The sequence below is a fragment of the Tigriopus californicus genome, chromosome 7, assembly GCF_007210705.1.
Source record: "Tigriopus californicus strain San Diego chromosome 7, Tcal_SD_v2.1, whole genome shotgun sequence".
Lineage (NCBI taxonomy): Eukaryota > Metazoa > Arthropoda > Copepoda > Harpacticoida > Harpacticidae > Tigriopus > Tigriopus californicus.
The window spans coordinates 10927696-10949196 of NC_081446.1; the positions used below are offsets into that span (position 1 = coordinate 10927696).

General features: G+C 41.8%; 5 protein-coding genes across 6 annotated transcripts in view; 3 read left to right on the plus strand and 2 right to left on the minus strand.

Annotated features, from left to right (window-relative positions):
• Positions 1-498: 498 nt before the first annotated feature.
• On the plus strand, positions 499-3253 carry LOC131883468 (protein arginine N-methyltransferase 1-like; the record flags this gene model as incomplete). Its single annotated transcript, XM_059230950.1, is given in 5 exon segments — positions 499-690; positions 755-1018; positions 1688-1965; positions 2052-2355; positions 2446-3253. Coding segments are annotated over 5 exon segments (1119 nt in total). The 3' UTR covers positions 2716-3253.
• LOC131883469 (ufm1-specific protease 1-like) lies at positions 3171-4363 on the minus strand. The gene is made up of 4 exons (XM_059230951.1): positions 4208-4363; positions 3904-4122; positions 3708-3834; positions 3171-3638 (listed from the first exon to the last, which is right to left on the minus strand). The coding sequence occupies exons 2-4, from the start codon at positions 4089-4091 to the stop codon at positions 3288-3290; spliced, it is 666 nt and encodes a 221-aa protein (XP_059086934.1). The 5' UTR covers positions 4092-4122; positions 4208-4363; the 3' UTR covers positions 3171-3287.
• An 836-nt stretch (positions 4364-5199) lies between these two features.
• Positions 5200-8579, plus strand: LOC131883394 (CAAX prenyl protease 1 homolog). Its single transcript, XM_059230857.1, has 3 exons — positions 5200-5762; positions 7291-7502; positions 7575-8579. The coding sequence occupies exons 1-3, from the start codon at positions 5486-5488 to the stop codon at positions 8475-8477; spliced, it is 1392 nt and encodes a 463-aa protein (XP_059086840.1). The 5' UTR covers positions 5200-5485; the 3' UTR covers positions 8478-8579.
• On the minus strand, positions 8486-10682 carry LOC131883395 (low molecular weight phosphotyrosine protein phosphatase-like). Its single transcript, XM_059230859.1, has 3 exons — positions 10135-10682; positions 9502-9643; positions 8486-8939 (listed from the first exon to the last, which is right to left on the minus strand). The coding sequence occupies exons 1-3, from the start codon at positions 10242-10244 to the stop codon at positions 8571-8573; spliced, it is 621 nt and encodes a 206-aa protein (XP_059086842.1). The 5' UTR covers positions 10245-10682; the 3' UTR covers positions 8486-8570.
• Positions 10683-18236: 7554 nt separating this feature from the next.
• LOC131882930 (uncharacterized) overlaps positions 18237-21501 on the plus strand; it is a 103367-nt gene continuing 100102 nt past the window's right edge. Inside the window, exon 1 of one of the 2 annotated variants that reach the window (XM_059230222.1) lies at positions 18237-19268. In XM_059230222.1, the coding sequence (XP_059086205.1) occupies positions 18601-19268 (668 nt within the window). In that variant the 5' untranslated portion in view covers positions 18237-18600. The remainder of the gene's footprint in view (positions 19269-21501) is intronic. The other variant, XM_059230221.1, reaches the window with a different exon arrangement.

Sequence of the window (21501 nt, forward strand, 5' to 3'; positions counted from 1 at the left end):
GGTCGTCAGCCAAGGTTTGATTTAGAGTCCTTGAAAGTTTCAGGGCCAAAGTCAATCGAGTCAAGGACGCTTTCAGGGGTCACCTTGACCGAATTTAGACCAAGGCACATGGATCCGAGGCATGTTAACCTCCGGTTATCTCAACGGCATAGCGATGCTCACCTCCTTAATGGTATTCCTCACGAGTGGATAAAAATACTAAAAAGCTTACAAAGTCCCGTTCCTTTGTCCGAGAGCGTGACCCGCGTGACCAGCTTTGGGTGTTTTACGCTGAATACGCCTGGTCTGACCCATGCTGGATCGAGGGGCAAGACAGCTGTCGCTTGCCTCTCGCTTTGTCAGCGCTGCCGAAATCAATTCATTTTAACCATAGTCCAATCCCGAACTATCCGGGCCTCATGGTATTGGCTCGAATATGCAATTCCATTTATCTGTGTAGCTAGCGTGATCTTTTCAATATTAATCTTATTCATCTCACACTTGAAAGAAAAGGCTGTCTTGGCCGGGCTGTATTTGCAATCTGGACCCCCTGCATTCCCCTTGGCAACACTTGGATGGCGTGAGTCTTTATCCCTCGTTGTGAAGATCATCATCGTGATTCGGTTTTCTGAGCCGGATAAGTTGTGTCCGAGTCGCCCTCCTCGTAAGTGACCCCCCCGGCCCCCATACACGCCCCTCGTCACGATAATGGTAAGTTCTCGGGTAACCCAGGGGTGGACCAGTTGAGTATTTCATTTTGGCTGGGCGTTTTCAGTCGACGGAAGTGAGCATGGACTTGGCTCTGAGCCCGGAGAAGAAATTGGCCGACAAAGCGGCCAAGGTGATGGTGGTGGAAGATGGTTTGGACGTGGACACCAAGGACAAGAAGCTGGAGGATCTGACCAGCGAGGAGATGACCTCCAAGGATTACTACTTTGACTCGTACGCCCATTTCGGGATCCACGAAGAGATGCTCAAAGATGAGGTCCGAACTCTGACTTATCGCAATTCCATGTGGCACAACAAACATTTGTTCAAGGTGATCCATTCATTCATTTATTCATTCTTTGATTTACCAGATGCCTCATGTAATGTAAGCTAAGGCGTTTAAGGGATCGTCTAGCCCCGATCCGATGAATGGCAAACACAACACCCATTGTCCGTTTTTCAACTGTGACCGTGTCACCGTTAAAGGTCAAATAGCGCTATGTATTGTTTGTGTCTATGAACTTACATTTGTACCCTCCTCATGATCGCTTTCTTGTTTTTGTGACTCGTAACACAGTAATATATACATGGAATTGGTTTCTTTCATTTAATCAAGTCACATTCTTACATATCTGGAATATGACTGGATTATATGGACCTATATGATAGAGTAAAGATTAATATTTTAGAAACGAATCAGCCCATTATGTTTTTCTTTTTTCTTCCAAAGAGAGCGAGGGATCTCATTCATTTTGTGTCCGCCCATATACCGTTCATTGTTAGGGCATAAGGGTTTTGACCTAGTTAATCGATCATCATTGGAAATACGTACCATCTGAAGAAACGTACAATACATTGTCTCGAATCAAATTGATTTACTTGAGCGTCCCCCCCTCCATAGTCGAGTAGTTAATGCTTTTCACAACTTGAACCAACACATGTGGACTAACATCGAGTTTGAGATGGTTTTTGAATCGCGGATGGTATATTTCAATTCCAGAACAAGATCGTTTTGGATGTGGGTTGCGGCACGGGCATTTTGTCGATGTTCGCGGCCAAGGCGGGTGCGGCTCATGTCTACGGCGTGGATATGTCCGGCATTGTGGAGAGTGCCAAAACCATCGTGTCGACCAACGGTTTGGCCGATAAGGTGACCATCATCCGGGGCAAGGTCGAGGACATCACCTTGCCCGTCGAGAAGGTCGACATCATCATCAGCGAGTGGATGGGCTACTGCCTGTTCTACGAGTCCATGCTCGACACCGTTTTGTACGCCAGGTATGAGAGTCGCCTAGCTTAGAGCCTTGATCCAAAGGTTGCAATATGGCTTGGCTAACGGTATCTATTTGTTCGCTCCTTCACAGAGATAAATGGCTGGCCCCCACCGGGTTGATGTTCCCTGATCGTGCCACTTTGTACGTGACGGCCATCGAGGATCGTCAGTACAAGGACGACAAGATCAATTGGTGGGACGACGTGTACGGGTTCGACATGTCGTGCATCAAGTCCGTGGCCTTGCAGGAGCCGTTGGTCGACGTGGTGGATCGCAACCAGGTCGTGTCCAACTCGTGCCTCCTCAAAGAAATCGACATTCAGACATGCACCAAGGACGACATACCTTTCAACTCGCCCTTCAATCTCATCTTGAAACGCAATGACTACGTCCAGGTACGTGGCCCTTGGGCTCAACCAGGCCCCAGCCCTGTCCCATCATCCTTCATGCCCATTGATCTCAATTCATATCTTCCCATTTTGTAGGCATTGGTCACCTTCTTCAATATCGAATTCACGAAATGTCACAAACGCGTGGGTTTCTCTACTGCGCCGGAGGCTCCCTACACTCACTGGAAACAGACCGTGTTTTACTTGCAAGACTACATCACGTGCAAGAAGGGCGACGAGGTGTTCGGCAATTTCCGCATGAAGCCTAATGATCGCAATAAGCGCGATCTCGACTTTGAGATCGACATCGACTTCCGTGGCGAGCTTTGCGAAGTCAAGGAAAAGAACGTTTATCGCATGAGATAAGGCACCTCCAAGAAGCCCCGCTCAACCTTGTTTTGACCCTACCCCCCCAGCCCCACCTCTCACACAACAAGGAGGCAACTTTTCTCAGCATCTTCTTAGATCATGCCACCGCTTTCTTTTCGCCCGCTAAAATGCCAAAAGCCGTTGTCGCTGACGGAAACAAATTCATTAATATCTCAGAATATGGTCAGGCTAATCATGATCTTCCCACGCTTTAAGTACGTGCTTTTTTCTGATCACTGAAGAATCCTCTTATTTCCCATCGTGAAAAGAGTAATCATCCCACACACCCATTTACCCCAGCCTTGATTACCAAAATATCCCCCCTTCGCCCCCTCTTCCTTCACTCCGCCCCAAGTCAGTATTTTTTGGTGAAGAAATCTCTTGAAACACGATATTGGTTCCTCAATTGGTAATTTTCGACAATAAATGTAGCCCAATGTGTTTGATGGATGTACCCTCTAAAGCCATCAATTATTATTGTCATGGATGAGTCACTATGACCCAAATACATTTCTCTTCACATCCATTAGAAAAAGTGAGTTTTCTATGTTAATAACAGCCAGAAAATGTCACGATTGAACAGCTTTGATTTGGGGCAAGCACATGTTATAGAAAGAGCTGTCCACAAAATCCTCTAGTTTCCGCCAATGGATCCAATTGTTCTCGAACAAATCTGCATTTGAACAGCTCTTGCCCCAATAATGCGGGTCAACGATTAACAAATACTGACTGGTAGACGAGGCTAGGGCCCCGAAGATGCCTTTGGAGGAGCAATCCTGATCTCCACCCATCATGATGGGTGAACCAAAGCGTCTGAAATGCTCTTGAATGGTGGGAAAATGGGACTTGAGCTGGGATCCTTGATTGACGTGAATTATTTTGCTCGGGATGTCGTACAAATGATCTAGTACCAAACACACCTAGATAGATGATGTAATGAAGGTCGGGTAAGGCGTTAGAATCATCAATGATGGATATTTAGCGTTTACTTCAAAACTTCCTATCCACTCTCTGGAACCCCGGAAAGTCGGCGATTTATCCTCCATGGTCACCAATATATTTTGAATCTCGGGTAATGAGGGCACACGGGGATCATCAGGAAGATTCCGCTGAAATCTTGAATGAGTGAAGATTCTCATTATGTCAGGACATAGTAAAAGAGGCCAACATTCATTAGGCCCTTACCTAATCCAGGAAGCAATGGTTTGCAGGGTTCGATAACCACAGCCCCAACCCCGATCGTCCAATCCATCGCAGCCATAATGCCAGTATTCATATGTTCCATTCACGATCATTTTCGTTGAAGTGGAACTGGGAACGGGTTCGCTCAAATCCTCATGGGGACAAATCATCTGGGTCCGATTGTGGGACATTTTGAAAACAACTTCAGAACCCAGACTCAGACTAAAAATATATGAAGTATATCCTATATGCTACTCCGTTTCAAGGTCATCTGATTCACGGGCTTTATCAATCTAATTCAACCAACCCATACGGTTTTTCATTTGAATCACCCAGTTGCCTGAAAAACTTCTTTCAATTAGGATTCAGTGGTCTTACGTCACAAAATATGAGCAAAATGTAAACAAGGTTTGTCATTGGTTGAAAGTGCTGGTGAGCAAAGTCAAAGGAGCAATCAGAGCAATCCCTGTCCAAATAAAAAAAGCGGGAAATTTAAACTGATCGAAAATCGTCATTTTCAACGTCGAAGTTTCATATGTTTCAGTCAATAATTTTGTCCAAAAATGTTGATTCAACACATTTTTGTAGCCGTTTCAGAATCAATCACAATTAGAATCCTTTTTGAATCATACTCTGGGCTAGCAGGAAAAAAAAACTTCAGACCAGTACATAAATCTCAAGCTAATGTCGGCAAATCCCATATGTACTGTAAACTTGATGATGGTCCGAATGCAAAAGCAACTCCAAATTGCTCCTAAGCTAGATTTCACAAGAGATTACCGCTTCTTTCATTGAATGATCATTTATCAAACAAAAATTAGTGGCTAAAATTAATAGAAAAGGGAATATTTCACCTAACATGACTTCACTAAAGAATTGGCCATGAGCAAAGTTAGTGTCCCATGGAAAATGATGAATTTTCGAAGCTGCCGACCTCCTATGAGATTCATTAACTATATTCCCCCGGCCTGATCAACCCTGAAAGTTAATACACCCCTGCGTCATCTGATCCACGTTGATTAGTGTATTTGGACCTGGTTGGGTGAAGAGAAAAAAACTCAAGTGACGGCGTTCTTCAATCTCGAGATTGTAAATGACTTACTTTTTTTATTATACGGATACGTAAGCGATGGAACTTGATGTGAAAAAAAGTGAGTAGTTACAAAATTACCTTAGAGTGGACTACTAATAACTTGTTTACTGCTAGGTCTCTTTTTGACATGGTTATGAATTGAGGTGGAAACTAACATATCAAAGTTAGCCACCTTGGGAGATAAATATGTCTTGCCAAGCATCACACCTTTGCCCAGCCTTTCTCGTTAAACATCACAGATTTATGGATTGAACATGAACATGTTGTTTCATCCAATGACTCGATTCCACGTTTTATACTGAAGTTTTTGGCCTAAAACCATGACAAAAATTCGATTTTTAACAAACTAGTCATAACACATCGGATATTTCTACATTTTCTCACGTGGCCTACTCCAGCAAACTGTGTTATTTAACGGGCAAGATACCGCTACCAGAAGTAGCAACTTGAGTGGAACAATCTGCTCCAAATCCGTTCCCTGTTAATGTGAAGATGGATCCGGATTTGATCTTCTATGGCGTGTTGGGCTTTGCCTGGATCGAGTTCCTGTGGGAAGCCTACTTGAGTCACCGTCAGCGCCGTGTCTATGCCACCCACACTCACTTGCCCGCCCAACTCACATCTATCATGAGTGCCGAAACCTTCGAAAAGGCCCGTTCCTACGCTTTGGACAAGTCCAGATTTGGCGCCGTCGAGGGCATCTTTAGCCAGGTTCTCTCCACGGCTCTCATGTGGTTTCTGGCCTTCAAGCATGTCTGGAGCTTCTCAGGTGTGAAGAGGGTTTTTTTTCGTTTGAGCTTGACGTGTTTTGGGGTCTGTTTTGTGGAATTTTGCGGAAATGCAAACACAATTTCCGGCCTTTCAAAGTAAGAGAGTAATCCCAGATTCATTACAGAAGAAGAGTAATTTTAAATGGCTTGATAACTAAGAAAAGACAAAAAAAATCAGAAAACAACACGTTAATCTTTCCATCGGTTATCAACGGAACATGAACATCAATACGTGTCTATGAAATATGTCACTCATATATTTGAAGCTTATCATTTTAACAAGAGGTTTTTAATTCATCCAACGGCCTTTTCTTCAAGAAATACAAAAAAATGCTTAAAATCTATTCAAAAAAAAAATCTTCCTTTCGATTCGTTAAGCCAACATTTCTTCTTGTAAGTTGGCATTATTTTGGACGTATAATTGTGTTTTTTTTTTATTTTGCCACTCAAACATCAGTTAGATGATAAAAAAGTATTGATTGCACGGCGTTAGAGGTAGAGCCAAGGGAAAACAAAAGGACACAGGACACGAAGCAACCGAGCAATACTCCACCAAAACCAGATCTCTCTTACAGGCCATTTTTTCCAGGTCCAGGTTGGTCAAGCTGATTTTGACCAACCATGAAACTTGATTCTGGCATTTATGATTGCTTTCATCACGTCAGTTGGTTCAATCAAAATATTTTATGAAACAAAACTACTTTTGAGAATTCTTTTTGATTGATTTGAGTTGAACTGAAGTGTTTTTGGCCCCATTTTTTTGGCTGAGGTGCCATGGTCAAGAATAAAAAGAACCCTGATGTTTCTGTTTAGCAAAGGATATATTTTGACAAACCCTGGTTGGTACCCAAAAGAAGTAAAGATTTGTGTAGAGAATTAGCAGGATGACTGAGCCAATTATATTATTGGAAATTCTTTGTTTACAATACCACCGATCACCATGAAAATTTGGCAATACGTCCAAATTGCAAGGCAAATGCGCCAAGTTTACGCCACTTATTTTAGGGACACTTGGGAACAATTGGAGAAGTAATGAGTTTTTCCTTGTTGTCATTTCAAAGTGACAAAATATGTTTGACCATACTCCATCTCGAATTATTGTTCATGGTGATATTCCGAATGAAAAATAGGTGGTGACAGAAGTGCTCGCCTCACTGATATCCTCAAATATAACGATTTGCCACAAGCATTATCGTATTAGAAAGTAATACTCAGGTAATTGGATTCACATTGAGCTTGATATAGCGTCTCATATTTTTAAACAAATTCAGTGCAAATACAAACTTGTCAGCAAACGTGTAAAGTTACTATATTAAGAACTATCCACATTAGTTGATAATGATTGGTACGATACGTTAAAGGGTGAGTGTATGAGTGTATGGAAACCCATGACAATTGGAATACTAGGGGTAAATTAAAACTGACCTTTTGTTTTGCCCAAAATGTGAAGATGACACAGCATGGGATGGCAAAAAAATAACGTCGGGGTGTTTAATAATCTATTTTCTATTGGCGTACATTTTGTAGGTGATTTCCTTGACAAGCAAGGCTACAAGGCCGAAGAAAACGAGATTCTGCGATCCATCGTACTCACCGTCATCTTCAATGTCTTCAATACCATCATCGGATTACCGTTCAGCGTGTATAGCACCTTCGTTTTGGAGGAGAAACACGGGTTCAACAAGCAAACCGTTGGATTTTTCATCAAAGACAAGATCAAATCCTTCATCATCTCGCAGGTAAATGAACTAAATAAGCTCGCCATCATGGACACCTAAAAGCTAAAAAACAAACCATTCATTCTCAACCAGGCCATTATGATCCCTCTGTTGGCGGTGGTGATCAAAATTATCCAAGAGGGTGGAGACTACTTCTTCGTGTATCTGTGGGGCTTTATCCTGGTGTTCACCATGTTCATGATGGTCATTTACCCGGAGTTTATCGCTCCGTTGTTCGACAAGTACACCCCTTTGCCAGAGGGCGATTTACGGCACAAGATTGAGGAGTTGGCCGCTTCCATCGATTTCCCTCTTTACAAGTTGTTTGTGGTGGAAGGATCCAAACGGTCCACCCATAGTAACGCCTACTTCTACGGCTTCTTCAACTTCAAGCGAATCGTTCTGTTTGATACCCTCCTCGAGGCGTCAGAGCGTGAAAAGCTCAAGAGTGATGAGGATAAGCAGAAGGAGAAGGAGGAGGACGCCAATCAAAACGAAGAAGAGAGGAAGAAGAAAGAAGAGGAAAAGACCAAAGGCTGCACCACGGACGAGATCTTGGCCGTTCTAGGACACGAACTCGGACATTGGAAGCTCAATCATGTGTTGAAGAACATTCTCATCTCTCAGGTGCACATCTTCTTAATGTTCGCCTTATTCGGGTACTTATTCAAATATCAACCGTTGTACACGGCATTCGGATTCCCTCAGCAGACGCCCATCTTGATGGGCCTCATGATCATCATGCAGTACATCACCGCTCCTTACAACGCCCTCTTGAACTTCCTGATGACCTGCTTAAGCCGACGATTCGAGTTCCAAGCCGACGAATTCGCACAAGGCTTGGGGAAATCCAAAGACCTCAAGACCGCTTTGGTCAAGCTTCAAAACGATAATTTGTCATTCCCGATCTTTGACAAGCTCTACACGGCTTGGCATCATTCGCATCCTCCACTATTAGAGCGATTGGAAGCTTTGGAGGATAAAAAGCAGAAATGAACGTGAAAGCACAAATTTCTGTACATTTTTTTTTATCAACACTTTTTGGTTTGTTTTGCCCTGATTTTCTCATTTACTGATAAATACATATCCTCAGTTTGATTTGGACGGTTGAATCTTGTCCAGGAAATGACTCAAGCAGGCGTGACATTCCGCATAGCACTTCTCGAATCCGGCATCACCGGTATCATAATAAGGATCTCTGATCTCGATCGTTTGGCCCGCGGGATGATGGACCCCCAACATTTCGATCACGGCTGGACAATCCGGGGGAGAAATTCCACCGAGGTCCAGCATGTTCTGTGAATCCATGCCAAAGATGTACTTGAAACTTGAGAAATCCTCGGTACAAATCTGTCGGGCCAAGGTCTCCATTTCCAATTGATGCCGTTCCATCACTTTCCTCGCTCTCGAATCGGGTAGCTTTCCCACGTGCCACTCGCCTATCGCAGCCGAATCGACCTAGTTTGGCCAAATTATGGGATCAAGAGCTGATAAAAGTCTGGGAACCTCTAATGAGCCACATATTGCCATTTTCTGTTCTCACTAACCATGTGTGCCAACATTTGGCGGTAGCTCTAAATTACCATCCCAAAACTTTCGACCACATTTTCTGACTAAACCTGTAAACTTGCTGTATCGTTAAATTCGGACCTTTTTCAAACTGTCTCGTAGAAGCAGAACATTTTTCGAGACTAGCGCTTGAATAATTTTTATTGGAGGTGGACCCTTCCGAGAGATGATTAGTGTTCATAGCTCTTAACGAATTGGCTAATTTGCTGAACACTTTTAAAGGTGACCCTAGTACATTTTTGCTCATTGAGCTATGAGCAATTTTTGAGTATGGGGCACCCAAAATTAGGATTACCCGGTTGCTCCAAGGGCGCAAGGATACGATTCAATCAATTGAAATGCAATTGCTTTTTCCACCCTCATTTTTGAATCATTTGAGGTTGCTCTGGCTGATGAGATTTGCTGCTAACCCGCATGATCAATGAAGTAATTCATCCTCTGGAATGGTTACCTTCCACGTGCCCGTGAGTCCACGATCTTTGAGGATCCGATGGAAAACGGCCTCGGCTATGGGCGATCGGCAGATATTACCCAAGCACACGAACAAAACGGATTTCTCCGGATCCATCTTGACTCGGGCTTTCCGGGTGGATCTAAATCACCAAGAGAAAAAAAAAATAATGCTTTTTAGCTATGTCACCTGTAGGCCATATCACTGACGTTTTATTCGTTTTGTCCGTTTATTCGTCGACATCGGCTCAAGATCTTGAAAACGGACTTCAGCTTCGTTCAAATAGTCCGTATATCGCACGAGGCAAGTCCGTTTTCCGGCGTTGACCGACAAAATCACGGCCGCATAGGCCAAGCCGTCGTCGGCGAATCTAGCCCAACACAGGTCATCTGGGGACCAAGAGGTCAAATCTAGTGTCAAGTCCGTTTGAACAGCCGCTTCGAAGGCCTTTATGAGTAAGTCTGGAGGTTGCCGATCTTGCACCGATAGATTGACAAACTTGGCCGTGGATCCCGACGCTGCCCAGGCATCAGCCAAAGCCGCTTCGTCGGATTCAGAGCCGCTGCTATCGGACTCAATAGCCCCTGTGCGTTCAGTGATGGTGGCCATGTTGATGGGTCAAGGGAATAGTACCTGAGTTGCACCGTGGATTGGAGGCGTGGTGCCACATCCAAGCCAAATTGTTGTCGGGCTAGACTTCGCTGGGGGTGGTTCGAATCATGGCGTGACCATTGGGCGGACATGTTCCGGAGGACTGAGAGCGACCTCAGTGGATCCTGGCTTAGGATAAAATGCTGAGACGGCAAATTCCTTCATGATTTTCCAGGTCGAGCAACATGTACATCAATCATGGATCAAGTATTTCTCGTCGACCGATTATGAGCAATTGAAACTGGCTGGGTCGTCTCTCAAAAGGTTACGAATATTCGACTCCATTTTGGGGCGATCATCAAGGGTGAGTATGCCCTCCAGACATGTAGGGAGGTTCTTTGGACTGAGGTGTGCCTGTCAACCCGCGTAGGGCTCTTCAAACCCACTGAAAACCCACTCTCATGGCACACGAAGCATAAGTGGTGGGGGGTTTACTGGGCCGAAATTTGGATCATTCGCACGTGGTTTGTTTTGGTTCATTGGTGGCTGGCAGACAGTTAGGACAGAGTGACGGACTGGACCAAACGACGAATGCGACAAATAGCTGGATGTCTTTTTTCTCAGATGAGGTGAATCTTTTCCCATCTTCAGATTTGGTATTCAGTTATGCTAATGGAACTGGATAGAGATTCCAAGGGCTCTGATTTTTTTTTTTTAGGAATGTCATGTAATAATTCTAATCTAACCTTATTTTCGCAAGTGACGACTTCGAGTTGGCGGATCGGACTGGCCGTTGAAAATAGGATTGATTTGGAATTTGGTCAAAAAATTGGACAAATCTGACTTAAAAGGTGCTATAAGATCAACGAGGAGCATACTGTAAACCAAAGAATTCCACCTCTCGTCTCCCTTGAGGAAGTTCAATTTATTGCCCTCAAATATTCGTAGGAAGCATATAGGTGTTGATCGCCTAACTTTTTCAAACTATCAGAATCCATACCAGGGTGATTTGGTTTGGTTTTTCACGGTCTTTTCTAACCGCTACAGGGAATGTAATCCCCAGCACTATTAAAATGAAAGGGTATAATTCGTCTATTAATTACCTTTCAATCTTTTTATGATATTTGGTCTAGCAACGAACTTGAGTTGGCAGACCAAGCTAGTCCTTGAATGTAGGGTTCATCTGGAATGCTATCTAAAAATTTGTCCAAGTCTGACTTGAAAGATGCCACCTGATCAACAAGGCTTACGTTTTCCCCACCAATATTAGAGGGAAGCAAATTAAACTGTTTTACTTCTTTCTTCTATTGAGTTATACTTTGTTTTCAGTGGTTCTAATCATCGCCGGCTATTTGGAGGACAAGCCCCAAAGGGCTGAGGGCAACCTCCACCAATGTTTACTTGGGACAAAGTATTGGAACGACAAAGTCCTTCATGATTTTCTAAGCCATGGTACGTGATCTCAAGAACCCCGATGAATTACCCATATGAAGTAATGGAAATTAAAAAAAAAAATGCACTACAAAACTCTAAACTAATTTTTGGTATAGTTATGTCAGTTTACTAATATCTTGGCTCAATTTTAGAATAATGTTTGCTTCAACAAGGCGACAAATTGAAATAACTGACACACTCACTCTATGCAAGGCGCAAGTTGACTGTGATGTTTGTTTAAATTCTCCCTCAACAAAATGCCTAAAATTAGGCTACCGAGCTACATTTTTTAAAATATCCTTTGCTCTATGATCTACATGGCTAATAACATTGGCTCGATTTTATGATGCTATAGTGGCCCAAAATGGCATATTCTCTCAGCCCCTTAAAGCACATGAAAAATGGGTATCTTCCAACTTCTCATCATTAGTCAAACCTTTAAAATTATTCCTTTATTTACCTTTTAAATTCAATATTGCGTCTGAAAATCAAATGATTGAATGCATTGGTCTTTACATTGTTTTCATGAAGTGATTAAATATCTCAAGGCTTTAGACGTTACGTTTGGACGCCTAGCACTTTTTTGGACACTTTTGGACATTTTGGACTCTCTTGTCCACTAGGTGTCCAAAGTTTTGCCAAACTTTTCAAATTACTCCCCCTAAGAATGCATGCAATTGAGCCTGGCCATTATTTGAGCTTGATCTTGGATGGAGCTCTAGACGCTCAAATAGCGCGAGAATGGCTTCTTTAATGTGGTTCCGGCCTAAAATTGAGATCGACAGGCGAGTTTCTTATCTTAGGCCTAAGGATACGCTATCCAGTTTCAACGATGAGGAAGTAGGCCTACTTGGACTTGAGGTTGTGAGGCGATAATGGGGAAGGATTTGTAAGTGAACGAGTGAATCGGATCGAGGGATCGCAGATTTGCTCAACGATTCTTCATGGAATGTCATCATGAGGAAGCGTTGATAAGTGTGGCTTGCAACTTCATCTGAAACAATCCACAATTCCTCATCTGCAACATTGAACAGAGAATGCAACGGAAATAATCAAACTCGCTTCATTAAGGCCTCCTAAACGGTGTTCTAGCCACTTGATCAATCATATTCACGGAGGCATCGTCCGTCAGCCCAAACCCGCGATATCTGCTGATTACATCTTACCCTGGTCTTGATAAGAGGCCTCTAGAAATATACACCCATGAACACTGAGCCGAGTTGCATGTGAATGGCTACTTTGGACAATCATTCTCTTCATCACTGTTGTTTACATTTGGATAAAATATGTCTGAATTGATGAGACTCCATAATTGTTTCATCCAGTGAATGAGGTGTTGAATGAAACATTCTCGTCCTTAGCATGATTGAATCTTACATAGCAATGTACTTAACACTTTCTTCTATTGGAAAAATATGTTTCTTCCGCCTTTCTTAGTTTGGTGCTTGGACGTTATTCAGTTTGAAAATACGCTAACCGGAATGCTTGCTCATAGGATGCTCATTCTGAGAAACGTCCAAGCCTTCACTCCGAGGTAAGAGGGTTGAAAAAAAACCAGGCCTATGATCCACTAGCCTACTGTAATGTCTGATATAGAAACTCATTTCATGATTGATAGATAATTTCATCGAAGCTCAGGTAAGCCTTCGCTCTTCATTTTAAATTTGATAGCTTGAAAGGAACGACTCACCAAATCTATTTGAACCTCACTTGGATATTAGCATTTTTCAAGCCTCCCTTTCATAAACTTCATGCAAGGAAAGGAACGGGTATTGAATAAATAGCCATTCTTCGATCAATTGATGAATAATGTATCTATTAAGCGACACTTTCCATAAGCGTTTACCTTTATATTTATGGTGTAGGGTTGTTGATTGAACTTATGCGAGTGATTAAAAGGATTGCTCTGATTTTCTATTATTCATAAGGCAAAATAATGGGGTTCAGGTATGGTCCAAGTTTGGAAATTGTTTGCTAGCTTGTCAAATTTCACAAAATAATTTGAGAGTTGTATCCTGGCAAAAAAAATTATTTCAATCATGTGGACCGCAATTTTTAGACACTCGACTTGACAACGTGTGCATCTCGTTTGTTGAACTGTCAGAAGTGGTTAGTCCGCATTGTTCCAAGCTAATCAACGATATCATGTTATCCTGTGAAAGATACCGAACGCTATTGTATGTATACCCCTAGTCGTCTCTGACGACATAATTGGAACACCTACTCGTCCAATTGTTAGTGCAACTAGCTACATGCATTAATACGAACCGATTTGGGCACCTAATTCGAGATCATCCTTAATTAAAACCAAAGCCGTACGGCTGACATTTCCACATTGAAGCTGGGGTTCAACCGACATCCTGTCAGATTTGGACAATAAAAATCAACACGACACCTTTGACATATCCTGATTATTCTGCCGTCCGAGCAGAAGCATTACTCTAACTTAGATTCGGAGCAGGATTCGCATTGGTAAAGTACCAATTTCAGGCCTAGAAGTGTCTATTTAGATGGTCAAAGGGAAATGCTAATCTTGGTCAAGGGCATCAGATGGGTTATGAAATGTTTAGAGAGACATATCACACCTGATATGATCGATAAGTGTAAGTAGATGAGTTTGAATTATGAAGGGCCTAGATCTAGAAATAATGGCGTCAAGGTCAAGTGCAGCAAGTGAGAGGATTTAAACTGCTGGCAAATGGACAAATTGGATGGTCAAAGGCTTGAGGGGAAATGAGAAAAGTTGTCAAATTAGACCACTTTACACCACAATGCTGATAATGAGATGACGCACAGATTTCATTCAAACGTCTTTGCTTTCGGCACTGTCGTCATGATTTGATGGGTGCGATTTTATTTCAGTTGACATCGATTTTGAACTGCTCCAACATATTAAGACATACTTATAAGGCATCAAGGCTTTGTTGAAAAATCATGAGATGATAAACAATGGGTTTGTTAAACTCTCGAAAAATTCGAACTTTAGTTAAACTACTTGGCTTTTCTACGTTTCCTTATTGATCAGTTGTTGTCAAACGGTTTGCTTCAAAAGTTATTCGCGGCAATTTTTAATTTAGGTTATTGCTGATGGAATCGCAATAAATCTACGTCTTACAGAAGTGTATGTTCATAAAAAATAATTTAGATGATTTGCAAGTGTTCAATGGAATTATGACACTGACAAAGTAGGTGCTTTCATTTGGTCGAGAGTTTTTTTGAGGATCTTTCAGATACTACATTTTTTTGATATCGAAATCAAAACTGTTGTCGTGTTTTTACTTTTCAATGCTCGCAAAAGAGGGATTTGGTACTGAGATAATTAACGCCTTTTCTATAATTGAAAGTGAAGATTTTGCCAAAGAAAGATTGTCAATTGAATGGTTTTGCCATTTTAGCTCGAGAGATAACTCCTGCAGCAACTCTAAAATGGAAATGAATCAAGCAAAATGGCAATAACGTACCTACAGGATGATTTACAACTCTGACGAATTGAATTCTTGTTCAAACTTGAAGACAATTTTCCCTTTAGATTTGATAGGATTTCCTAGGTTTTAGGTTTACATATCGCTGGACGGCTGGCTCTTCAATATTTCTCTGAAATAGAGAAATATTCTCTAAATATATATTGAAAAAAATATTGCTACCTTCAATAATTAAGAGGCATTTATTCTTGCAGTTGCTCAAAGCCAGTGCATTCTAATCTTGGTTATAAGAAAACGATAGTTTGAGTTATTTGCATTGATCCATTCATAATCCAACACTAAATTAGCGAAACAAACCCTGAATTGATTACAAGTGGCTTGATCAATTTTATTCATATCATTAAAGCCATCTAGGGTCGGATAATCCTATTTTTCATCCTTGTGGCTCAATTTCTATCCTCATTTTGTGACTTGTGACTAACATGAGAGTGCAAAACAGAATTTGTTCATAGCCAGGTCTCATTCGACTTTAAAACAAATGACGAATAGGGTTCAATGATAAAACTATCATCGTGGAAGCCAAGCCAAAATCCTTTGCATCGTATTCTAGCCCTATTCAGGATGAAATATATTAGCTGAAATTTTGATAACATGATTTAACATCTCCGTGAACACATGGTATGCTGAAGAAAGGTTACTTATTCTTAGTTTTAAAGCTTCTGTTATAACATAAATAAAGTCTTGCAAAAGAGCTCATTTGTGCTGATGTTTAGGGGAATTTTGAGTGCGAATTTTGGTGCTCCTTATTCAAATTTGAGTTAGGGTGAATACGGTCAACAATGAGACAAAGAGATTTTTAGCACAAATTGCTAAGGGTTGACACAAGAAGTTTATCTTCTCATGGCTATGTTTTTGCATCCCTTGCAGCGTCTCCGTATTGAATTCCAAATGTATTCCTTAATTGTCTTTTTAAAAAAACATTGCAAATGCGGTTCAATATCTAAAATTTGAAGAAAACAAAATATTTAAAAGCCACATTTCTACCGAAGATCTCGGAGTCGAAAAACATGAAGATGTTGAAATATCACTTCAACGAAGTTAAAAATTCATGTAGTTTTCAAATGCAGTCGAACTTCAGATTATTTTGCCAAGAGCCTGAGTTTGGAATGTTCTCATTGAAAATGCTATTTCAAATTGACATTGGTCTTGTTAAACAGATTGCCAATTCATTCCATTTACACATGCCATAAAACACACGTGGTTTGTTGTTTTCATTAATGAAAAGGTTGAATCGTCATAAAAACGTAATATCAAGAAGTATATCCTAGGGCATTTCGCTCGTCAAAATGGTTTGCCCTGACTTTGATCTTGCTCGTGAAGAACCAAACTCTGCGGCATAAAACTCCACCAAAACGAACACCCGCAACAAAACATGTCGGCGATTCTTTAAAAGGGTAAAATATTTGTAAACGCAACGAGCCTGCAGCACGTCTTGTTTGACCATAAGAGAGGGGCCATTTAACCAAGTTCTTTGTCAACTCTGCTCAGAATTTGCCCATTGAAATTTTAATCATCAAATAGTTTTATCATCCTTTTGATTGATAATCAACTCAAACATTCCTTCAATTGTGGGTTTAAAAGAACCCTCACTCCTTTGGTCACCTTCAATTTCAAGAAAATTCATGGAAAGCGGTTTTCATATCTTTGATTTTTTTAACTCTCATCAGCATTAAGGAATCCAAGCGCCACGTTTGGCTTTCCATTCATGATTGGCTCAAAAGCTACTATCAATTTTGGAGTATTTTGACATTTAACATTGGAATATTAGACAACTCAAAAGTCTAAATAAGGACTGTTGCAGCAAAACAATTTGTCAATGAGGCTAAAAGTCATAATATATTGGTGAAGGATCCGCTTTCCATGAAATTACTTCTAGTTCAAGTCTTGCAAATCCCATTCCAAGCTTCTTTTGTGTTATCTAATAAACACAACTAAGTTGCTTTCTTGAGAGGTAAAATGTGAACACCTTTGATTATTCTCGTAACAATCAGCAACATTGAATGATGCTGGTGATATACATATGGAGAAGCCCTACTCGAAAAACCAACTCATTAGTTGACACTTTAATCTTGTTAATGGTATCTTGATTAGAAATGAAAACGAATAATCACCAATAGTGATGTACTCAGAAGCATAAAAATTGGCCCAAAAGCATATTGTATACATGTTATAGATGAGGTTTAATCAAGGATCCTCGGGGTTCACATAACCTAAGAGTCCTAAAAAAGTAAGGCTGCCTTTTAATCCTTATGGATTTGATGAATCCATTTTTTCTGTACAAGTGAAATTCAAAAAATGAGAAATGGAGTAAACTTCCAGCCTCCCAAAAATGTCTTCTGAGAAAAAGTTTGAAAGAGTCTTCAAGTTTTTTGTCCCCATTTGTTGTGCCTTGACCTTAAAACATTTCTTAAAGCCTCGTTTTTTACCTTCCCTCACGACAAAGACATGTATTGATTAAATGGAAGAAATGATAAATTTATTTTTTTAATGTTTAATGCCCACTTATAGGGAGCTCAAAATGGCCAATAAAGACATCCATCTTAAGCGATTCCTTTGCAGCATCTCCCAATTCCAAGAATACCAGGAGCAAGTTGAATGACAATTTATCTTGTCTTCAAATTTAACAAACAGTCTAGAACTTTTGTCGGGCTTTGACCAGATTTAGAATTTGGACCACCATGAATTTGCACACAATGCCATGTCTGAGCATCGTTGGGATCAAAATCTGTGCGCCTGCACATTTCCTTATAGCTCTCTGGATAACTCCTCGTTACCAAAACTCAAACCACATTTGGGACCTTAATCATGTGTCGAAAACCCGACCATCTCCCATCTCAAGTGCTAATCCACCGCATCAGCAACGAATGCGTCAAGAACAAGAACAAGTACCGATAACGGAGAGAAACATTCCATCCTGGATGCCATTCATGTCAATCTCAGTGTCAGACATAGGAGAGTAAGAGAGAGAAGGCAACCATCGAAGAGCTACTTTCAGCGCCGGCGTATTTGATTCAGGCACAATTGACGCATCTCAAGCAGAGGTCTTCTCAAGAGAAGCGTTGTTCGTTCGTACCTTGGTCCCCTTCTGCTTGCTCTTTTGACTTTGGTGTGCGTGCTTGAGCGTCTGAATGGTTGCTTGCGCATGGTGCAACTGGTATCCCTGCATTGGTGGAGGACTCACGTCACCTCAGTTGGCTTCAAGCATCAATGGTGTCAACCTCTCTGTGAATTGGTGTGAAATTTGGATTTGTTGCAGTGATTTGGTCCCGATATAGGATTGGTATTGGTGGTTGGTGAGTGCTAGTGCTTGTGTGTGCAACAAGTGTTGGGAATGGCATTGATCGTCTGACGAAATCATGACCCCGTGTGCCCGGCTAATTCCAGGAGACCACATCTTGAGGATTTGATGGTGAAAGCCAACATTCCCCCAAAAATTGTGCTTGGGACCAGCTCTCTAATTCGCATTTTTGTATTTCATTTTCGTTGGTGTCGGGGTTAAGGTAGTCTTCTTGTTTAAAACAAACAGTGTGTGTGCGTGTGTTAGTGCCTGACTAATCCAAGTGTCGAACGAACTATTTTTTTGATATTCAACATGTTTTCAACCTTGCAAAGACCTACTTTAGAGGAACTGGAAAGGAGGCGTGCCATGAGGGAGACGTTCTCACCGCCCAGATCCTCCACCCTCCACCGGCGCGAGTCCATGATTTCGCGCGGATTCAACGCCATTTTCCGTCGTGACTCCATGATGGTTCGAAACAAAGCCGAAATGGGACCTGGACCACGAGGACTCAACCTTCGAACCGCCACGGGAGGCCCACCAATCACAAACAACAACAATAACTTAGCCAATAAACGTCTGAGTCGGGCCATGTCGTTCAAGTATCCGGAGCGGATCTCACATATTCCACCTCCCGAGGTCACCCGTTTGCGCTCCAAGAGCCAACACAGCATCAACGAGTATTCCTCCGGCGGATCCGGATCTGGATCCAACTCTGGAGGATACGTGGACATGATCACTGACTCGGAGCCAATCTATGGTTTCCGATCCCCACCCCCACCAATTGGTGGATGGGTTCCTCGTGAGAAATTCATGGTCCAAAGACGACAGAGCTACATGCCGCCCACACTGAATAGGGGACGACCCCGTGAGATCTCGAACCCCGGGTCTCGGAAAAGACAGCCATTACCGCCAGAGTTCTTCTACTCTGGTCGATCAGACCAGCTTGATCCATGGATGGATTTTCAGCAAGAGGATGAGAGGTAGGCTGAAGTCTTTTCTTTTTGACGCATTCCTAGAACATTGGTTAGGCAAGAGATCTTAGATTTTGTTAGCTACCTCACCATGATACATAGGATTGCCAAACGCGAGGAATCAGGGACGCCCCTAATCCTGGATTAAGCTCCCATTTTGGTTTCAAATTCTGTCAGATTGAACAAGTCTTGCTCAATGGTTTACGCATTGTTACGACAGTTGTCCTATGGATACTTCAGTTGGTGCTTTGTTCCACAATTGGGAGTTGTATTTAGCTTCCATTCACCACAAGGTTTAGAGTCATCTATTGACTGCTGATTTTACTTGGAAATTAAGTTGGCACATCAGTCATTTAAGCGTGATTACCTGCAATAGGCCATGAAACTGGGGACAATTTGATCGAAGTCGAAGTCATGCCAAGCAGACGTTTTATGTAAGCGCGAACAGTAAGCAGTGCGTCACAAGCAAGCACTATGATTTTTCCTATTTTGTAAGTGCTCTGTTTAGCATTACTTTGAGGTGTTTTTTGTCCCCTTTTGGCCACAAAATTTAGTGTGTCCCCAATTGATTTCCAAATTACCGGGTTTGCCATTCTTTTCCCAACTGCAACCTTCGCCTGTATGTACTGTCCACGTAGGTGACCACAGAGGCATCAATTATGTGCATTAGGGAACCTGGTATTTAAATTGCATCCTAAAGGAAGCGACGAGATTACACACCAGCACGTATGTCCAGCCAAAATTCAATCTCTTGAGGCTTCCCCGCCATAAAAAACACTCTGGTTTCCTAGTTAAATCCTGTCGAGGTGGATGCTAAACCCGACAGTAACCATCCCAAATTAAGGTCCATAGTAAACGATGAAGGACAAAAGTGAAGTGAAGCAATTCAAACGGAATGTAGACTTAAGGCAACACTCAAAGGGTTGGCTGTTGCACACTCCGTCAAAAAAACTTGCTCTGAATGATGAGTCTCAGGTTCTACTATAAGCCATGGACAGTGAGTGCACCTGTTACTTTTCTTCCAAATGGCGAGTTAATAAAAACATTAGTGGTGCACTTTTTTTGGTCATACAGAGGTAGGAGAGCCATTGGGCTGTTTCGATGGTTTACACATGGACCAATGGAATCGCCTAGCGCAGGGCGGACTAGTGCCAATATAATTGTTTTTCTATCACAAAGCTCCAACCCACACCCACCTTCACCTTACGTGTACTTCGACAGACCCATTGAATACTGTCCTCAAATTCACATGTGTTCACAAGGGAAAAAAGAGCCCAGTTCTAAAGCCGGATCAACGTTATCGGCATATCATCATCACCACTCAAAACTCGGCAAGGCCGAAAATGACGACGACGAAAATGTTGTATTTCTCAAAATTTGGAAATCTGAGCCCGTACAATGAAAGAAATGATGCCTCAAGTTGAATTTGTGAGGTTTTGGCGGTGTCACGCTGATCTGTCTACATGTAAGGCCAATCCAATGATGATTTGTCATGTAAAGTTGAACAATTCTGACTATAGACCTTTTTTAGACAGCAAATTTACAGCGAAGGATAGGGATTGACGAACTACAAACGTTTAAGCACAGTTTTTAACGCAGACGTTTTCCCGAAAAAAAACCCTAGATCCATGTGTATTAAATAAACAACGAGGCTCTCAGTGTTTTATGCCTGAGTTCGCCAATTCCATCCTGCAGCATTGATTTTGGATGCACAAACAGAATGATGATGTCGGAGGATCTCGCTATAGAGACCACTGATGTCTTTAGCGGTTCCTAATACTACAGCTAGCGCTTAGAAGTGTTTAACATTCCACCGCCGTCCTTCTTATGGGTAAATGGACCTGTCCTTAATTGGCAATAACAAAGCATCAAAATTGAGCATGTTATTCACCAATAGGGACGACGAACTCTGAATAGAAGATGACAAGAAATATTGCAAGCACCTTGATATTACAGCCAAACTGGATGAAAACTTCAAACGGTATTAAAAAAGACCTGAGCGGGGTCCACTTGGAGCCATATGGTTGTTATTTTCAAGGTGAAATTGTCAAATCATTTTTGTCAATTATCAATACGTGTACTTTCTCATATGTCGGACACCTTAATGTTGTGGTCTTTCAAAGATATTTCCAAGCACATTAAATTTACCACTTTTCATACACACCAGGTTCTGGACATCGCAATTGCGATCTGGCGCAGCTCATTAAGAGCTCCAAATTGGACTATTTATGTCAAAAAGATC